The 22,241-nt window shown below is 34.9% G+C and overlaps 1 protein-coding gene across 1 annotated transcript in view; it reads left to right on the top strand.

Moving 5' to 3' along the window:
• Window positions 1-22,241, top strand: part of LOC144257129 (IQ domain-containing protein M-like) — a 185,725-nt gene that overhangs the window by 18,968 nt on the left and 144,516 nt on the right. Inside the window, exons 3-5 of the mRNA XM_077803104.1 lie at window positions 1,259-1,451; window positions 7,578-7,722; window positions 14,331-14,465. Of these exons, the coding sequence (XP_077659230.1) occupies window positions 1,259-1,451; window positions 7,578-7,722; window positions 14,331-14,465 (473 nt within the window). The remainder of the gene's footprint in view (window positions 1-1,258; window positions 1,452-7,577; window positions 7,723-14,330; window positions 14,466-22,241) is intronic.

Raw genomic sequence — 22,241 nt, 5'->3', positions numbered from 1 at the left:
CAACTTTTCTACAAAATTATTGCTGAATGATATTAAAACTGGTGTTCAAGAATGATACTACACTGTTATTCAGATGACATAATACAGAGCATATCAGAAGATACCACAAGCTTCAAGACAAACTACAGTAAAGATAAAGGAAAACAGACAACTAAGATTCTCTGCTCTCTACTACCTAGCAAAGATTTGTGATATCTGGGTTAAACGATCAAAATCAGACTCTCAACATTTTTGTTACAAGGAAAGAAAAATAATAGCTGTATAAAAAGCAAAGCAAAATAAGACTTGTTCAAGAACCCGATTAATGCAGAAATCAAAATAAAATAGGAGGGAAAATAATGCAAAACTGAGTTGACTTGAGTTAAAGATTTACTCTGGGATTTAGTAGAATTGGGCCTGCAATTTGGAGGTGTATGTTTGGAGGTATACTTCTGGGTTAACACCCAGCTCTAGTGGGCAAATTGACCTATGGATCTCTGTGGAACTCTAGCTATCAGAGACATACAGAACCAGGATGCACCTTTACATGCTAAGAATTACGAGGGAATGAGTCTTTGGATTTAGAAAGACTGACCACCATATGAAAAATAGGTATACAAAGGGAAAAAATTAGAAGCAAAGTTACAAGGTTACAGTTGGTTTGTTCATGGCAGACAGTCCTCAGTTTTCTCACATTTATCTTGACTCCAAGGGTTATCCAAATCAGTACCGTAGGGCTCATGGTTTCTAGTATGATTCTTCCCTGTGCTAATCCCACAACCCATGACCCCCCTGCCACTACCACCACCACATGATAGTCCCTTTCAGTGGAGAACGTTTGGATCAAACTACTTTTCAGATAATATTTGGATAGCAGAGTATTAGTGCCAAGTAATTAATAATTTTAAAGTAGTTTTTAGTTTAAAATAAAGATCCATAGGTCAATTTGGAGGGATGGGGAAATTACGTGGACTAATCTACCCTATCAAGGTATTCTCTTCTGCAGAGTCGTGAATCAACTTTGACAGATTCACTTTTTTTTTTTTTTTGGATTTCTTTTCTTCAGAAGGTTAACTTTATCCATGGGATATCAACTCTAGGATATTCAACCTTCTTTGAGAACTTTATTGATATATGCAAGTGATATCATGTGTTGAAATCTTTGTGCAAATTTTAATCCATTTCCTATTCCAATGCATTTGTCATTGATAGAATTTAAGACTGTAGAAGGGTTTATTTTTCTTGTTATTTCTAAAAAAGTTTCATATTTTATTTTTAGGGTAATTGTTGAAAAAGGTGATAAATTGGAAAATAAAGTTAAAAGAATTGGACCACACATAGAAATCTTCCAGGTATTCCAAGTAAAAAGCAAACTCTTCATTACCAAAAACATCATTGACATGGTCACCCTCATGCAGGCTCATGTCAGGGGGTGGCTTGAACGCAAGAGGTTTCAAAGACTAATGTCCAAGGTAAGACATGCATGAGATTTTATACTGTGTTCTAAAATCCTTAGCCATCTGGTCAATAGGTCTATAATTTTTCTAAGTAGAGTTCTGTCTACATATTTTTTGATTAGGAAAATGTCATGAATAATCTGCTCTGGTGACAGCTTCAGATTGTGCCAAATCAGATACTCTTGAACAAAAGGCCCAACTTATCCTTAACAGTTCTGAGACCACTTACTCTTAAAAGAGCATAAACTGTCTTTGCACTAATATTGTTTCTTCTTTGCTATTTATTTTCTCTTCAGAGGAACTTTCACTTCCCACACTTCTGGATATATATATTTTTTTTTTGCAATACACAAATATTACATTTAGAAAGAACTATGCCCTCCCTCCCAGTATCTATGTGGACAACTTTTATAGACAGCTCTCCTGGCTTTGACTCCTAAAATAAGCTATGAGGAATTCTTTTGGCTGGGTAAATGCAAAAGAACCTGGCTGAATGCATCTTGGCAAACCTTTGAGAGAATGCAAAATGTCCTTGCCTGGAAGGCTAAAGCTTGGTGACAAACTATAAAGAGAAAATGAGATAAGAGGTGAATTTTAATTCCTTTCTCTCTGGGAGGAGTCTTCTAGAATGGACTTTCAGGTGCCCCCCCCGCCCCCCGAACACGTTTGTCCTGAGAGTGATGTAGCCATGGGGTATCCCTACCAAAAAGACCCCTGCCATAATAGTAACACCTAAATTTCTCTCCTAGTCAACAAGATCATTACAAAGAATGTCAGTAGGGTTTCTGCAGGGAGCTCATTGTGGTTTAAAGCCTCCTCTTTCTTGTAAAAGCCAGGTGTCATAGACTCTGCCTCAAGAAAACTTGCTGAGCAAAGGTTACTATTTTTGTTTTTCTTGGTAACAACTTGTGAAACCTCTGTCTAGCCTAAGAATATGGGACATAAGAGTAACTGTTATGTACTGTACCCACTGTCATGTAGCTACCCCACTGAGTAGAAATCTAAAAGAATTTCAAGATTTGGGGTTCAGAGATTTTTAGGCATTAGTCGGTCTGAATAGCTGTAGCTTATAAACCTGCTTTCTGAAAATTCCTTGGGTGTCCAGCCTCATCTGTCTTATACCAATAGCACAGTGACACTGTTAGAAGTAGTTCATCTGCTTATCTCTGGGTATAAATTTACACATGTATTAGTTTGTACACATAATAGACATATGTAGTTCTGGTGATTGAACATGTTAATGCAGAGAGCTGCTGTATTTATTATATAAGTGAAATAATGGAAGCTTAGAGAGGTTAAGTCATTTGCTCAAAGTCAAGCTGCTGGTAAATTACAGAGCTAGGGTTCAAACCTATGTCTGTCTGACTCCAAAGGCTGTGCTTATTTTGCATATGGAATCACCTTTTTCAACTTCGGTAGCCATGGCCAGTTGCTGTCTAAACCAATTTAAAGCCACATCTTGAACCTTTCTCTCGGGCTCTAGACCCAGGTATTAAATTGCCTGCCTGAAAGATCCATATTAAGTCACATCCCACACACCTCAAAGAACTCATTTTCTTCCTCCACACAGCACTTCCTCTCCTCTGCTACCTGTGTTCATATCTTCTCTCGTCCCTTGTCCAAGCCATAAACCTGCAATTCTCTTCAATCCCTTCAACTTCTGTATTCCTATATCCAATTGGTTATGACTTTCATAACGTTATTTTTTCCCAGCAGTGCTAGGAAACGCACCCAGAACCTCACTTGTCCAGGGCCTCATTCTTGCTAGCCAAGCATTCGACCACTTAGTTTCCTCCCCAGGCCAGCCACATTTCTTATTCTCTCTTATTTTGTGTGCTTCTTGCCAAAGCTTCCATCATGTAAACTTAAATGGTGAAGAGCAGAAGTCTCAGTGACCCCTTGCCATGTATGTTTTCCCATCTCATCTTCTGCTACACACTGCATTTAAAACACTCCCTTCTATGCCCTTATCTTTTGATAGCCCAGTACTGATTATAGGAGAGAGTGAACTTTCTAACATAATATGTAGGATCTGCTTGTTATGGCTTTTGCCTCTGTCCGACTTCATTACATGGCTCTTATTCACATAGTCCCAGTGTTCTAGCAAACTTCTAAATATTAATATGGGTAATAATCTCTCACCCTGGAATACTCTTCCACCCATATCTTCATATGAACTCCTGATTTATTTTTCAAGATCGTTGTAAGTATATGCAGTTAGACATTCTCTCTGATCCATCAAGCAGAGCTGATCTCTCCATTCTTCTTGGTCATTATAATGCACAGTTCTCTGCAGTGTAATGGTCTCATACGTGTCTGTCATGAGCAGTATATTTTACATGAATTTGGGGAGCACATACCCTTTATTTTTGTATTCCTATCAATCACCGTACACTGTCTTGATGTATTATATACAGTGTCTCACTGTAACTATGTGCACTTATTACCTGCCGTTTTTCTTATTTCACTTCTTGTTTGTGTATGTTTATGTTCTGTTTTGGTGAAATACATTGTAAACTCTACGAGGACAACAATCTGTCTTGTTTGCTACTGTTTCCTACTATTTTCAAATGTATAGAATCGTGATTAATGTATGGGAAGCACTCAACAAATATCTATGGAGTGGGTGAATTGATTGGACAGATTATAGTTGTAGAAGTTTATCATGGCATTCAACAAGATATATCTTTAAAGTTCTTTCAGCATAGTTTTGATGTATGCAGCATAATTTCTAGCATTTCCTAATATCAGACAGAACTATAGTCATTCATAATTTCTGGGGCAACAATAGCTCTAGAAAACTTAGTGAGCAAGAATGGGCCCAGGATGAGATTAAAAAGAGAAAGTGACAAAGAATATAATGAATTTCTATGTTGAGATAGAATTGGAGATGAAAAGAATGGTAAGTACTTTTAGAGGAACAAATCCAATATGAACTAGATTATTGACTTTTATTTGGTTATAAAATTTGTTTGTGATCACTGATTTTTTTTTTAAATTCCATCACCGGAATGGTACTTTGTATAAAATTGGATGACTGCTTTGTTGATATGGTTAAAGTTGTTTGTCTACTGTCAAATTGCTAGTGGGACAGTCCTGTGATTCAATCAATGGTGTTTCCAGGACTGTGCCTACGTGAAGGGATGCTATCAGGGGAATTCTTAAGAGGCTTTGTGCTCTAGAGGCTGCACAGAAAATCACTGGATAATTGTTAGCACGATGGCAATCTTTCCACTGGGAGACTTCCGTCATCTTATTACGTGGCTGCTACTATAAACATTTTTGCTTTGCACAGTGTCTGCTATAATGTCACTTTAAGGTCACTCTAGGGACTATATGATTTCCAATATTTCTTGTGAGATGCTCTCAGTTTGGGTTCATTTGGAAATAATGAAGCAGTATTGAATTACCTTACCAATCATACACAAGAAGAGTATGGAGAGAGCTCTATTTAACACTCAGCATAACTCAAATTGTCCTTTTCTTTTCAAAATGTCTGCTTTGTTTGCATGTGTTTGAGTGTGTTAATGATGTTTAAAAAATTATAAAACACAAAACAAAATAATTTCCTCAAAATGATACCTCTAAGAGTTCACTATTTTACTCTGAATATTTATAATTAAAAATTTTGAATTTTAATCCCATGTTTTACATCCAGTTGCTGTTGGCCTAAGATACTGAAATTCTAGCATTTTTGAATGGCTTATGGTTGCAGTAAGAAATAATTTTTGAAATTGGCTTGGAATAACATTTGTTAAATAAATAAAATTGGAACAACCTTGGAAAATCTGAGCTTTATGGTTACTATACCAATATCCTATGCATAGGTCAATGTCTTTAATATTTTGGAGGTTACAGAATCTTTTGAAATTTTGATGAAGTATGGATTGCATCTCATTATCCACCCCCCCCCCCAAAAAAAATAACCCTATTTGTAATAACAAAATCCTTAAATCTATTCAGGAACTCTGTGGAATAGGTAGCATTATATAGTTTTATTACATAAATATATTGGCTTCTAGCTACCTAGAAAATTATGTTCATTTATTCAGGAATGTATATTTGATGATAAAAAGTTTGATGGAAATTTTATTGAAAATTTGATGATAACAAATACTGTATATTGGGCTTAAGCCCATAGTTCAGTGAGAGATGCAGATAACACAAAGAAGGCTTAGAGTTCTGTGGGGCACTTAACAAAGCCATGTAACCCAAAGGGCTGTGTCTAGTACTGCTGTCACTTCACTAACTCCTGTGAGGTCTGATGCAGACACTGAATCCAAGTTATCCCTGTCTCTAGAAATGCTGCCCTTAGAAAATGGATATTGCAGCCACAATTCATTTGCCACACAAATATGTTTCCCAATGTTTTCCTTGTGAAAGCTTTATTACTTTTGATTCAAGGTCCAGGGTTGGTGCAGATAATGAATGACATTTTGTCCCATATTTGTATCATGGGACAAATTTTAAATTTTAAAGAAATAAAATTGAGCAACAGTAAAGGGATGGATCATGAGCATCTGCCTTTGGCTTCAAAATTGTAAGAAATGGGTTCTGCTTCCCATTAGGATTCATATGGTGGGAGATGCCCCAAAATACAACCAATTTATCATCATCATTATTATTATAAAAGAACAAAACTCTATGAACAAAAGGTAGATTAAACATAAACATTGGAAAATGTTACTTAAATGTTGAAAAACACTAGCAAATGTTCAGAATCTACAATCTGATGGAAGAAGAGGCAGATAGTGAAATTATGCTAAATAATGTTTGTAGTTAGACAAACAAGAAATATTATTTTGTCAATAATGATGTATTAAGAAGTGTAGGTTTGAATATAGTATTTAAAATTTTCAGAGAAGAATCAGAAAATCTAGCAAAGGTGAAGAAAAATAAAATGATAACTACAACCTTCAATGAATAATAGTAAAAAGAAAATAGCATGGTAGAATCATATGTATAAAGAAATGAACTAAAAAAAGAAACAAAAAATCACAAAATAGGCAAAAAACCACAAAGTTCAATTAAATTAACAGGCATATAGGATATAGATGAAAATGTAGGTTCTTGAGTATTTCTATTCTGGTTTTGAAACTAATATTGCAACTAACTAGGTATGAGGCCTTGAAAAGTTATTTAAAGATTTTCCACTTCAATCTTTTCTTTTATAAGATGGTATGCAAAGCACATCAAAGGAAAGCTACTTAAGGAGAGTTCAGAAATTTCAGTACATTCTAGAACAATGAAATAATGAAAAATAAATGAATTAAATCTGTAATTCAAGAGGTCAAGAATAGGAAACTAAAAGAAGAAGGAATTAATAGAGAAATTAATGATCTATAAAATGTAAAAAAATGAATTTTAAATAAAATGGAACTGGCTGTTTAGAAAAGAAAGAAACTTGAAATGACTTTTTAAAGCTTAATTTTTTAAAAAAATTTATAGTAGAATGTATAAAATGCATATATGGAAGAGTGATGTAGTCACAGGTAACCTAATTAAAAAATTAACACATATGTAGGAAAGGTATAATTTCTTTAATATTCAAAGTTTTAAGAAATCAGAGAAAACCTGTAAGAACCCAACCAAAACTAAGTAAAGGACATGAATGAATAGTTTTCAAAGAAAAGAAATAGAATTGAGCACCCAGGGTTGACAGCTCAGGAAATAATTATCCACTATAGAATAATTCCTTAATAAAAGTTTTTTATATACCTTTATTTTATTTATTCTTTTTTATGTGGTGCTGAGAATCAAACCCAGTGCCCCACACATGCCAAGCAAATGCTCTACCACTGAGCCCCTGACATAGCCCCTAATAAAACTTTTATTTATCTTTTTTAGTTGAATGTGCTACATATTATAGAAATATGGACAGCAACATAGGAAGCATCTATGGAAGTAGATGTCATTGCAACCTCTGTTCTGTAGGAAGTAGGACTGTCTGAGGGCAAGAACTCAGGGTGGAGCTCTGATCTTCAGAGAGATCATCTCAGTCCAGAGTGCATCTGTTCAACCAGCACAGGAATCACCAGTCAATGCAGCCAAAGTCTAAGAAATTGGGTGAAATAGATTAGACAAAAAGGGTAGATCAAATTAAGTATAAATAGCCATACTGTTTGTATTATTGTGTTATAGGCTTTGTATCATGGACCAAATTTGAAAGAAGTTATTAACATGTATCGGGGATTAATCCACCGTGTCAGGTGTCGACTTGGTCTCCGGAGGACAAGACAAATTATAAACTTTCCAGAGCTAGAGGAATGGATGGACAGAAAAAAGTGTAAGTGACACAGTCATTTCTTGTTGGATTTTAGGTTTGGAATTGTTTAACCATTGAAATTTTATATATAATTACCCATAGTAACCAAAGGTAAGCCGTATTTTATATTCCTGCAAGCTACTTGCATTTTAAGGTAGTATATTTATATAACTGGATTAATTCATTATGATCCTCTGTTGATAAGGAACAGAAAGCTCATTCTGGCTAAGCAAAAAAAAAAAAAAAAATCCAAGGATATTGAAGAGAGATTATCAGAAAGAGAACTGAAGAATTAGATCAGATGGAATATGAATCAGAGGTGCTATAGAGAGATGGAAGGAACAGGAAAGAAAAATTTTTACTTGTCCCTGGGAGACATATCAGCTTACATCATTTAAAGAATTCCTTTTTTTTTGGCGGGGGTGGGGGCAGGTACCAAGGATTGAACTCAGGGGCACTGGACCACTGGACCACATCCCCAACCCTATTTTGTATTTTATTTAGAGACAGAGTCTCACTGAGCTGCTCAGTGCCTTGCTGTTGCTGAGGCTGTTTTTGAACTCACGATCCTCCTGCCTCAGCCTTCCAAACCTCTGGGATTACAGGCATGTGCCATAGCACCCAGCTCATTTAAAGAATTTTTTTTGTTGTTGTTCCAAGGCTTTAAATTCAAATCCAGGGAGACCTCAAATGATTGGTTTGGCCTGAGTCATATTTCTGACTCTTTGCAGTGGGAGGGTCAACCTTGCTTGAGAGTTGCCCAGAGGCTCTGTCCACTGAAGGAGGGATTGCTGTGTAAATGAAAATTAAATTTTTTTTAAGAGAGAAGGGGAGAGAGAGAGAGAATTTTTTAATATTTATTTTTTAGTTTTCGGCAGACACAACATCTTTGTTTGTATGTGGTGCTGAGGATCAAACCTGGGCCCCACTCATGCCAGGTGAGCGTGCTACCGCTTGAGCCACATCCCCAGCCTGAAAATTACATATCGATAGCAGAGGAATAGTCAGTGGATACTGTGTGGACAAAACCACACATTGCCTGTTAGTGTTGGCATTCTATCCCTGGCTCTGCAATGTGTAGCTCAGCTTTCAGAGATCCTGATTTCTATTTATAATAAATGAATCAAGTATTGCTGAGGACTAGGATTGATTATTAGATCTGAATAGATCATTAGTTTCTCAAATAACAAAAAATTAATGATGCAAATGAATTATATTTAATTTGTATCATTTTATGGATTTATAAGACAAAAAGTATTATATGTTTGGCCATCTCAGCTAGTTATAAAATGTTTATTTCACATTAAGTACTGTAAATTTCATGAAGACAGGGACTACACGTTTTTCAATAAATGCCACTATTTAACGAATGCCTGGTTTATCAGAAGGGCTCAAGAAACTTGGTAAAGGCTCGTTTTCATTAAGTTTATTAGTCATGATAAAATTATTTGCCAAAAGATATTTATAAATTGTCAGAACTCTTTGGATGAGAACAATTCCTTTCCGGTGGCTAGAGGTTGAGGAAGGGAGCAGTTAGAGACAGGTCTTCCAGCCACAAGCACTCAGAGTTGAAGACCTTCACTCCTAAACTCTCCACCCACTAGTACAAAACTCAGCAAGAGATTCTTATCTTTTATATATAGTAGTTTTATATTCTATCATCTAATATGAATATGCTGATTTTATGATATTTATCAAAATACATACTAGGACTTGACAGTCTTACACTGACCTCTCTTTACCCCTCCCCTTTAGTTTTCCTGCTGACCTCCAAATCATATACCATTCCCATAAATGGTCCTGCTATTTTATGCCATTTTAGCTTGGTGCCCAAACCTCTGTCACCAAGTCATTTTTAACCTTATAGAACCTTGCTTATTTTTCTCCGTTTTACCTTCTTTCTGTGGCTTCTCCTCCTTGATTTGTAAGTGGAGATTTCAATATTTTTTTCATCTTAAAATAACCTCTTAGTTTGGAGGGGGATAAACAGAAAACTAATGCAGTGTCTGTTTTCTATCCTGGACCCTGATCAGACTTCCAGTGGAGAACTCTTTGAGTAAAAAGTCCTTAAAAAATAAGAGGTAGTCCAAGTGGACAGATGGAGGAGGAACCGTGTTCTAGGCAGAGGAACAGCAAGCACAAAAACTTTCAGTTGCAGGCTTGCTGGTTTGGGAGGAAGTCAGGAGACTGCTTTTATATGGAATTGAGTTTGTGAGTGTGAACAGATCTATATGGGATTGGAGAAGTAGTGGGGAGCTCAGGTCATATCACACTTCATAGGCCCTTGTTGTTTACCCTAAGAGAGCTGGGAATCCGTTGGAAGATTTTGGACAAAGAACTATGGTGCAGCTTATGTTGAACACACCACTCTTGTACTTGTGTTGAGAATAGGCTCACAAGACACAAAGAATAAAGGAGCTCAGTTAAAACAGATGGTTCTCTGCCCAACGCAGGATCTGAACAGTAAAATAGGGTTAGTTATCTAGCTGAATAATTTAAAGAATTACCAACAGATGTATCCATTTACACGGAAAGTTAAAGTAACTGTAGCATCCACAGAATTTACGAGTTCTTTTTGTCTGCCTGTTCCTAGGAAAATTTCTCTGACCTTTCTCTGTGTATTGACTGGTAATTGGGTGATGATATTTGACAAATCTCCCTGTACATTTTTAAGCATCTTTTAGTCCTTTGAAAGTTTCATTAACTTCCATGATTTAAGTTTTATATTCAACCATGGTTCTACTAGTCTGGCATATTATTTCTGCTAAGTGTTTTGCTGAAGGTTTGCTTGTAGGGCATCCTTTGCAAGCTAGGGACACTGTGATCTCTTTATTTAGTCACGAAGCCATAATGTTAATATGTGCATCACTCTGATCTTATGAGAAACAGCTAAAACTGATTAGTTCAAGGAAAATATAACCTAAAGATACATATACTTTTTAAAGGAGAAATATGTTTACTTAAACAAAAAATAAAAAATGAAAAGTAACATTCTTTGTGTCTTGCATGTAGTTTGGGTTTCTCCAGATTCAAATCCCAAAACTGAAGATTTCAAGTGCAAATATATTGGGAGTTGATCCTAGAAGATGTGTTAGTGGAATGGAGAAGTGAGACAGGAAAGGGACAGAACTCAAAACAGAATGCATCATCAAGGGAACTCAATAAAACAGTAGAGCCAACTTGCTTCAAGTTTTTGACCACAGTTTCTTCCCCGTTCCCTAGTCAGGAATTGAGGGCCAGTCCAGTGGGGAGTCTTAACTCCCTGGTATGTCTTACTTCCTGCACAGGTGGGTAGAATAAAGTCCTGGGCAATGAAATGCAGATGCTGGCACTTCCAAGTTAAATCAAAATGCACAGGAAAGTAATAGAGAAGGAGATATTCATGTGGCATCAAAAGCAACTGCTTTACTTTATTTGCCAAGAGAGAGAAATGCATAGATGTAAAAAGCATAAATTTGTTTATTTTGCTGCTGGGTTTTAAGATTTTTCCAAATCTACTACTCATATCTACTACTCATATTTTTCCAAATCTAGCTACTCATATCAGGGACTTACTAAATATTTCTAAATACTATTTCTTGAATTTGTTGATATCTCATCACTATCTCCCTCAATGAACGAACCAGTGAATGAATGAATGACTATAAAATTGAAATCCATATGGTTGAGTGCCAGGATGATATAGTTCTGTTAGAAACTACTCTGGTGTCTATTCTCATTGGGAGCCCTTACTTCAAAGCTAGATCTGCTTCAGGCAGTCCCTGTCTTACTGTCAATACTGACAACATTCTGCTTCATGGGGTTAATCAAACATATTTTAGAGTGGAGACTCAATATCACCTTTTAAAAATATTTTTTATTGGTACTTATAATTATACATAACTGTAGGATTCATTATGCCCTAGTTGTACATGCACATCACATAATTTGATCAAACTCATTCCCCAGTACCTTCCTTTTCCCTCCCCTCCTCCTTCCCTCATCCACTTGCTGTTCTGATCTCCCTTCTATTATTATTTAAATTAGTACATTATAATTATATGTAATTATATAATATATGGGATTCATTCATAGCATACTTTGGTTTATTTTTTCCCCAGTATTTCCTTATGCCTTCCCCTTCCTCTTCCCTCTTAACACCTTTTCTGTACTCTTATTATTCTCCATTCTATTTGAATAAAAATTTTTTTTTAAATCCCGTCCCTACCCCTGTCTCTCTGTCTCTGCCGTCCACATATGAGAGAAAACATTTGACCATTGACTTTCTGAGTCTGGTTCATTTCACTTAGCATGGTGTTCTCCAGTTTCATTCAGCAAACGCCGTAATTTCATTCTTCTTTATGGTTGAATAGAATTCCGTTGTGTATATAGACGACCTTTTCTTTATTCAGCCATCTTTTGATGGGTACCTAGGCTGATTCCATAATTTTGGCTATTGTCAAAATCATATTTTGAAAGGAAAAAAAAATGTTTATGGAGAACTTTACTTACAAAATGTATGCATCAGTTCTCTTGGTCATTATCTAACTCCTGTCTAATGTCAAGTACAGGAGATGGGTGACAGGTGGCCCAACTGAGTGGTTTTCGATGGTAGCCTGGAACTGGGGGTGCAGATGGGCAAAGTACCATAAAGTAGGAAAAAGGAACTTAGCAAGCCAGTGAGAAAAAGTAGACATTGCTCCCAATTAGGGGCTAAATCAGAAATAGAATAAGCAGTACAAACTGGAATCAGCAATTTATGCAGTTAGGATGTGTGTGGGGAGACAGAGAGAGATGAACAATTAAAGGACTTAATAAATAATGAATACTGAAATGGATCAACAGGTGTCAGGCTTCCAAGAAATTTTGACATTGCTGGCATGGATGTGAAAAAAAAGGAACTCTAGTTCACTGTTTATGGGAATGTAAATTAGTACAGCAATTATGGAGAACAGTATGGAGCTTGCTCACAAAACTAAAATTAGATCTACAATGTGATCCAGCTATTCCACTTCAGTGTGTAAATCCAAAGGGAATAAAATCAGCATATAAAAGAGATACTTACACACCTATGTTTATAATGACACTATTTATAAGAGCTAAGATGTAAAATCAGCCTAGATGCCCATCAACCCCTGAATGAGCAAAGAATATGCAATATATATATATGTGTGTGTGTGTGTGTGTGTGTGTGTGTGTGTACACATGCACACATTGTGTGTATATGTATATATGTTTATGGATATGATATACACACATACATAATGTGTATATATACATGTAGTGTTATTCAGCCATAAAGAAGTATGAAATCCTGTCATTTACAGAAAAATGGGTGGAACTGAAGGACATTACGTTAAATGAAATGACAGATACTGAAGGTCAAATGGCCTCTTCCTATGTGGAATTTAAAAAAACGTCAACCTGAATATAGAATAATGGTTACTGGAAGTTGGGGAAGGGAGTTGGGGGGTGGATAAACAGAGGTGGGATTTGATTAGCATGTGCTTGTATTGGAATATCACACTGAATCCCAGTAATATGTACAATGAATACATCTTCTTTGAAAATAAAACTTTTATATAGCTATGTTTTATGGTGTAGTTCAAGCATTGATAGAGGTAGGGTCATGAAACCAGAATCTAGGAACCCCTGTTTTATTTGGAGAGTCCAGTTTGGGTTTCACGACTATGCAGTGCCAGCTGGGGGTGCACTGCCTTTGTCCCTGTGCCATCAGGCTCTTTTTTTAATTAGCTGCTCAAGACAATACAATGATCTTGACATATCATACATTTGATTCAAATGGGGTATGGATTCTCATTTTTCCACGTGTACAGATTGCAGGATCACATTGGTTATACAGCCAGGTTTATACATATAGCAATACTAGTGTCTGTTGTATTCCGCTTCCCTCCCTATCCCTCCCTCCCCTCCCCTCCCTTCCCATCACCTCTCTCTACCCAATCTACTGTAACACATTTCTCTCTCTCTTTTTCTTCCCCCTCCCACCATCATGTATGTATTTTGTATAACGATGAGGGTCTCCTTTCATCTTCCGTGCAATTCCCCTTCTCCCTCCCATTCCCTCCCACCTCTCTTCCCTGTTTAGTGGTAATCTTCTTCTCATGCTCTTCCTCCCTACTCTGTATTGAGTCACCCTCCCTTATATCAGAGAAGACATTCAGCATTTGTTTTTTAGGGATTGGCTAACTTCACTTAGCATAATCTGCTCTAATGCCATCCATTCCCCTGCAAATGCCATGATCTTGTTATTTTTTAGTGCTGAGTAATATTCCCTTATGTATAAATGCCATTTTTTTTATCCATTCATCTGGCTGGTGTCCCCTTTCTCCCTCACGGTTCCATGTGTGTCCCTCCCGAAGCTGCACACTCAGTCGAAGAGGAATGCCTTCCCGGATAGAGGAGGACCGTTCTTTGGTCAAGGGTATACGAGTAGCTGTGCTCCCCTGCTAGAACCTCCAAACAAGCTCTCAAGGCCATCAGGCTTCTTAAATCCTGGAAGCATGTCAGCAGACAGGAAAATAAAGCTGGGGTTAAAGTCATTTCAAATCCAGATGAACCTTTGAGGTGGCTTGCACTTGGTATCATTTATAAAGAACTCATTTTCTTTTACCTTTTTGGACTTTCAGACTATGAAACAAAGTTTTCCAAGAGAGAAGATTGGCAGGGATTGGAAAGAAGTGATCTCCTTAAGTACTTTAGAGACTGTGGCCATTACCCAACCCAGAAGCAGGTTGATGAGTACTGGGACTTGTTCAACAAAGGTAAGGAGTACCTGATGTCTTTTCTGCTCTTCCCTTCTTATCTTTTCACTTTCTTCTTTCCTTCTCCCTACTTTTCTCCCTTGTTTCTTCCTTAGTTAATCCATCCATACCTTTCTTCTCTTACTTACATTAAATATGTTTTAAAATCATTTTCCTCAAATCTCTTTGTACCTGAGTTTAGTACATACAAAGGAAGGCAGGGTAAAAAATGTTAATAAGTTTATTTTTAACTTTTATATCTTTGTAAATGTCTATTTTGATATAACAAATTCCACATAGCTGAATATATTTTGAATGATCAAATTTTAAATACTGATACCTAATAATTGTTCTCCTGGATAGTTACATTTGGTTCTGGTAAACACAGTCAAGTTTAAATATATCAATATCGTAAACTATTTCAATACAATAGAATTTTACCATTAGAAAATGACTTCTTTTCTGAACAGTAAATAAATTAAAGGATAATATTGTCTGACGATATTTAACAATGTATATGGAGTAGCATTTCACTCTTCTCTGGATCCTTAGTAGATAGGTGGGAATTGTCACTGGGGTATAGGAAATACCAATGAATTTTCCTTAAGATTCTTTTCAGTTTTTCTTTCATTCACTTCTCAGATTTGTTGAAATGTAATTGACAAGTAAAAATATTCAAGTTGCTTGATATAATCATTGACCACAATTACCACAATCAAGTTAATCAAGCCACCTAGCATCATCTATAGTTGCTGTGTGTGTGTGTGTGTGTGTGTGTGTGTGTAGGTGAGGGTGTGAGGCCACTTAATATCTTCTCTGAGCAGATTTTAAGTAAACAATACAATGTTATCAACTATTTTTCTTCCTCCTTTCTCTTATTTGTATTATAGATCACTGTGCTATATATTAGATGTCATTAGTATCCACTCCATAAAAGAAAGTTTGTATGTTTTCGCCAACATCACCTCATTTCACTCAAAACTCTGCCCCTAGCAACCACCATTCTACTTTCTGCTTTCACGAGTTCAACTTTTTTTAAGAGTCCACCAATAAAGGAGTTCATACATTTTTTGCCTTTCTCTGTCTGGCTTATTTTACTTAGCACAGTGTCTGGTTGGTACATTGTCACAAGGACATGATTTCCTTCTTTTACAAGACTGAATAATATTCCATGTGTACATGTAGATTTTCTTCATCCATTTGTTCCTTAATAGACATTTACTTTGGTTGCATTCCTTGATTATTGTAAGTAATGTTGCAGTGAACATATGTGTACAGATATCTCTTAGACATACTGATTTTATTTTCTTCAGATATTTACCCAGGAATGGGTTTTTGGGTCTTGTGGTTTTTAATTAAGAATTTCCATATTGTTGTCCATAATGGCTGTACCAACGCACAATCCTAACAACAGTGTTTCTGTGTTCCCTTGTCTCCTAATCTTCACCAACATTTCTTTCTTGTCTTTTTGATAATAGTCATCATAACATATGTGAGTTGCTACCTTATTGTGGTTTTGATTTGTATTTTGCTGATGGCCATTTGGGGAAAAAAAAGTCTATTCAGGTTCTTTACCCATTTTTAGTTGAATTATTTGTGGTTACCTTGATATTAAGTTATGTGAGTTTGTATACTTTGGGTATTAATGCTTTATCACACATAATGGCATGCAAATATTTTCTCCTATTCTGTAGGTTGCTTTTTCATTTTGTTGGTTGTTTCTTTTGCTCTGAGAAGGTTTTTAGTTTGATGCAGTTCCACATTTTTGTTTATTTGGTGGATTTTGTTTCTTTGATTTGTTTGCTTTTGGGATCATATCTCAAAAATCTTAGCTAAGAACAGTGTGAAGGAGTTTCCACCGTGTGCTTTCTTCGAGGAATTTTATGGTTTTCAATCTTAGATTTGAGTATAATTCCTTTTGAGCTGATTTTATATGTATGAGATAAGGGTCCAATATCCTATCACACAAAGATATCTGTTTTTCTCTAAGCCATTTATTGAAGATGCTCTCCTTTCCCATTGTAGAGCACCATTGTTAAAGATTAGTTGTCTGTCTATGTGTGGGCTTATTTCTGGGCCCTCTATTTTGTTCTATTTTCCTCTTCATTTTCCTGCCTGTGCCATAGTGTTTTTTTTGGGGGGGTAATATCATTTGAAATCAGGAAGTATGATGCCTCCAATTATTCTTTTTCAAAATTGATTTGGCTATTTGGGATTTTTTTGGTTTGTTTTTATACAATTTTTAGGTTTGCTTTTTCTAAAATGCTTTTGGAATCTTGGTAGGAATTGCATCAAATCTATAGGTCATTTTGGGTAGCACAGTTACTGTAATGTTCTTCCAATCTATGAAGATAGGCTACCTTTCCTTTTATTTGTAACTTTCATTTCTTTCATCAGTGTCTTTAGTTTTTAATATGGAGATCTCTCATCATCTTCTTTAAATTTATTCCTAAGGATTTTATTTATTTTGATGCCATTGTCAAAGAATTTTAAAGTTTTCTTTTCAAATGATTTGTTAGTGTAGGAAAATGCAATTACTTTTGTATATTAGTTTTTTTTTTCCTTTACTAATGCTGTGGCTTTCTGATGTGTTTAGAGATAATATGTCCACAATTTCATCAAGAATCAAAGGTAAACAAACTAAAACATTTCAGGACTGATTTTTGATATAGGGAAAGACTCACTCCTAAAAGTGTGAGTAAATATTGAAGCTTCATTGTATTTTGAAGCTCCTCCCCTTCATTCTTAGTGCAGATTTACCCAGTTCTTTACCCAAAACATTGTTTTGCTGTTGTCCTAGTACAATGAACATTTTTCAAGACTTTGATAAATATTCATTCACTTCTTGACAGAGACATCCAAATCACTTTGCATTTCTGTGGTTATGACTAGGTTGTTTCAAATTATTTTTCCAAATGACCAAAATAGTGAATATAAAAAATGTGGGAAATATTGTAATATATAACATTTCTAAGAAATAGAATTTGGTAACAGTGGATTTCTATCTTTCCATTTTTTTTCCTGTGCACATTATGTTAATTTTTATGAAAATTGATATTTTTACATATTGCTGGAGTATCTGATTTTTTGCTTTTTAATAAGTTTCCAATCCATAAATATATTTTATCACATTATTTATGACTAGTAATATGTCATGATTATATCTGTCCTATCATACATTTGCTGTTTTACATTCATGTTGTTTTATTTTCCTTATCATAATAAAATTTTTAAAATTAAGCAAAGCAAAATATTAAGTGTTTCAGAACTTTACAAATTAGTGTTAGCAATTTAATTATAAGGCTTTTTCAAGTTAGTAGTTTCATTGGGATATTTTCCTCTTCTAGTTACTTTGAGCTACATGATAATGGGTTAGATTTAGAGCATAGCTCTAGAATTAACTTGTTTAGGTTTATTTCCTCACTTTACCTCTTAACAGCTATGTGTCTGGACAAGCTGTTTATTGCACCTATGCTTGTTTTTCCCAATTATAAAAAAATGATAATGCCTACATCATTGGACTATTGTGAGGCTTAAATGAAATTATTCATGTAAAATATGTGAGTCATGATAAGTGTTCAGTAAATGTTTGCTAATATTATTCATTAATAATTCCTGTACATCCATATTCTTATAATTGTTTTCAATTATTTTTATTTTGAAACTGTCTAAATATTGAATCCATTGGATGCTGACTCATTTTTATAGAGATTTTTGTATTAAATGTCATCCATTGGCTTCTACATGTATGTTTGTTTTTGATTATCATAATGAACTTCTTGCTAAAGCAGGTGGTATTCTTATTTATGCTCATTTTGAAGATAAGAGAACTGAGACTTACCGAATTTCTAAACTCATTGTTAAACTGAAACTTTAACCCTTCAATCAACGGTCAATACTTGTTTCATTTTATCATGTAGAGACATTTTTAAAGATCAGTATTATGAAAACATAAATGGATGATTAAGACATCTCAGCAGCAGAGAGTGACATTTATTTATTTTTCTCCTACTTGCTTAATGCTTCTCAGTATAGTAGGTTTTCTGCAAATGATTGAGTCTATTAAGATTCATATTAAAGTTAGAATTTTCAAAATTGTTTTTATTCAAATACCTAAGACTAGGATGCTTTCTCTTTGAGAAAGGGTCCATTACAACATTGTAATTATATGTCCCATTCTATTGTCCTATTCAGTAGAACTAGTTCTTTTGGTGCAGCGGAAGCTTTTTCTTCTTTCACTTAAAATGGAGGCACTCTTCTAAAGTAGTGGAAAGAAAATAATATTTATGGAAAAGGCAACAAAACTATTGGATTTCTGTTTGCTACTTATGTATATTCCATTCTAAAAGAATCTGATTTTATGCATTTTAGGTTGTCAGTCATCTTCATTCATACTGACTTCTGATTGGAGATAATAGCTCCAGATGTGCAACCTACGCATTTTCTCATCCAGTAGAATATTTCACCTAATGCAGATGTAGTTAATTCAGTTGATTAACTTCTTCAGTGTACAGCACCAAGTAGGTCACATTCCTAAAACTGTCTGTATGTCATCAGGTATTTTTAGCTTTTTTTTTTCATTCTTTCTTTTTTCTTTCTTTATTCTTATCACTATGGTAACAAAAGAATTTGTGACTGAGGACATGAATTTCATCTGGAAATCTTCCTTTGGGAGAATGAAGCATCTTCGAGCTATGTGTAGTCTGATCTTAAGATCTGCAGACCACACAAACATGAGAACTTTTTCCTGATATTCACTTAAATCCAAAATAAATGAAACCATTGACAATAGAAAATAGCACTACTGAAAGTAAGGGGGAAAAATGCATTGTGCTTGTAGATCATCGAATCACACATCTGCCTATTCTGCAGAAATTTGAACTATCAAGATGCTCCCAACATGTAAATTAAACTTTTAGTTCACTTTCTACCATTAGAATAATCAGAAACTCAATGGGATGCTAAGTCCATTTTTCGTGTGGAGCTCCAGACAAAAACCAAAAAGAAAAATTTTAAATCCACAATGTAGAAGGCATTCCTATGTTACTTAACCTGAAATACCCTTTGTGTCTGAAGAAATGATTGCCTGAGATGTGACGTGAATTATTGTATAGTCCTTGACTACTGGTTGGTAAATCAAAACCTCGCCCTGGACCTCCTTCTTCAGAGCACAGCCTTGTCCACCACAAGCTGGAAATGCTCTCTTTTCTGCTCTTTTATCACCATAGATATGGTTTTATGTTTTTAAATGGGAAACACATAAATATTTTTCTTTTATATTTTTACATGTACAGGCACTCTAACAATAAAGTTTTAATTGTGTAGAGAAGGGATTCAAAAGGCTTTTTAAAAAAAGATAATAGAAGATTATTTGGTATAGAAAAAGAGAAACTGGCAAATTCTGATTTCAAAAGAATGTGGAAGTATCAGACAACATGCTATAAAACCTTTATTTTATTATTATTTTTTCTTTTTTTATTTGTTCTCATTAGTTATACATGAAAGTAGAATGCATTTTGACACATTGTACACAAATGGAGCATAACTTCTCATTCTTCTGGCTGTACGTGGTGCCGAGTTATACCACTAGTATAATAATATGTGTACATAGGGTAATAATGTCTGTTTCATTCTTCTGTCTTTCCCATCCCCACACCCCCTTCTCTCCCATCACTCCCCTCTGCACAATCCAGTGTTCCTTCTTCCTTCCCTACCTATCCCCACTCCTACTATGAATCAGCATCCACTTATCAGAGAAAACATTCAGCCTTTGGTTTTTTTTTTGGATTGGCTTATTTAACTAGCATTATATTCTCTAGTTCCATCCATTTACCTGCAAAAATGCCATAATTTTATTCTTCTTTAGGCTGAGTAATATTCCAATACATATATGTGCCACATTTTCTACATCCATTCATCTGTTGAAGGACATCTAGGTTGGTTCCATAGTTTAGCTATTGTGAATTGAGCTGCTATAAACATTGATGTGGTTGAGTCACTATAGTATTCTGATTTTAAGTCCTTTGGGTATAAAGGATAGCTGGGTGGGATAGCTGGGTCAAATGGTGGTTCCATTCCAAGTTTTCTGAGGAATCTCCATGCTGCTTTCCATAGTGACTACACCAATTTGTAGTTCCACCAGCAAGTTATGAGTGTACCTTTTCCCCACGTCCTTGCCAACACTTATTGCTTGTATTCTGACTGGAGTGAGATGAAATCTTAGAGTAGCTTGATTTGCAATTCTGTAATTTCTAGAGATGATGAACATTTTAACACTTAAGAGTAAAATTTAACACATTCTTATTATAAAACATTTTGAAAATACACATTAAAACAGAAGATAAAACAAATAATACTGGCAATTTTATGTTCCAAATGGTTTGAGACTACTGACCATGGTTCAACTAGAATAGACAAACAAGTCTTTAAAAAAATCCCCCATGCCACCATTAACATTTGGAAAATGTTCTTGGCAATTTATCTTCTTTATTAATATAATCAAAATATAATCCCATTGTATAAAGGTTGTAAGCACAAATCTCAGTCAAGGACTTGCTGTTTTTTATAGGTACTTGCTTTTTGTTCTTTTCATGTCCATGTTCCAGAAATTTCATTTCAGGCATACTGAGGGTGGAAGGAGGTCAATCCCAACTGTTAAACCCAACTTTGGCCACCGATCTGCTTTCTGTCTTTATAGATTTGTCTATCTGGGAATCTCTTGTAAATAGAATTATGGAATTGTAGTTTAGGACTGGTTTCTGTCACTTAACAATGTTTTTGAGGTTCATCCGTGTTGTAGTAGGTTATTTATTATCAAATAATATTCCAGTGTATGGATAAACCACATTTATTTATCCAGCCATCAGCTAATGGATTTGGGGGTTCTTCCTACCTTTTTGTTATTATTACCAATAGTGCTATGAACATCCATTGGTGGCTTTAATTCACATTTCCCTAATAATGAAAGATATTGAGCATTTTTCATATGCTCAGAGGTATTTGTATATCTTCTGTAGAGGGGCCTATATACAAAATGCAGTATATTGTCTCAATTGAGAGCTTTATTTCTCATTTTGTTTATTATTCTGAATAAAAATTATCTATCAAATAATGTAAGTTCATGTTATGTAAGTATATATGATATTTTTACCAAGGGCTGTTATTTCTTCTTATTTTATCAAGAGTGTATCTGAAGAGCAATTTTTAAATTTTTATAAAGTCAAATTCATTAATATGTTTTCCTCTGGAGTAGGCATTCAGTGTAATATCTAAGAAATTTTTACCTTCCACAGGATAAAAAAGGTTTTCTTCTATAATTTTTCTAGAAATTTTATAGTTTGTCTCTCACTTTTTGGTCTGAGGTATATTTTTCTTTTAACCTATTTGCATATTAAATATAAAGTGTCTTTCTCATCATAAGCATAACCTTTTATCTTGCTGCTTTTGTACAACTTGACAAGCTTTTCCATTGGATCAGAGGCTTTAGTTCATTCATACTTGGTAGAATAATTGATGTGGTTGTATTTATGTCTCTCATTTTTACAGATTGCTTTTTACATCATTCCTCTCTTCTCTGTCCCTGTGTGCCTATGTGACTTTCTTCTTTAGCACTGTACACAAGTATTTTAGTGGACCATTATAATTACACTAGGAATTTTTAAAACTTTTATTTAAAATTTTTATTTTTAATGGTTCTTCGAGAGATTGCAACATACACCTTAATTTAATCACAATATTGTTTGGATTGATATTAAAAGAATTCCAGTTAAACAAAAAAACTGCTTCAGGGCAGCTCCA

The sequence above is a fragment of the Urocitellus parryii genome, chromosome 10, assembly GCF_045843805.1.
Source record: "Urocitellus parryii isolate mUroPar1 chromosome 10, mUroPar1.hap1, whole genome shotgun sequence".
Classification (NCBI taxonomy): domain Eukaryota; kingdom Metazoa; phylum Chordata; class Mammalia; order Rodentia; family Sciuridae; genus Urocitellus; species Urocitellus parryii.
This window is presented reverse-complemented; position numbering and strand designations above follow the sequence as displayed.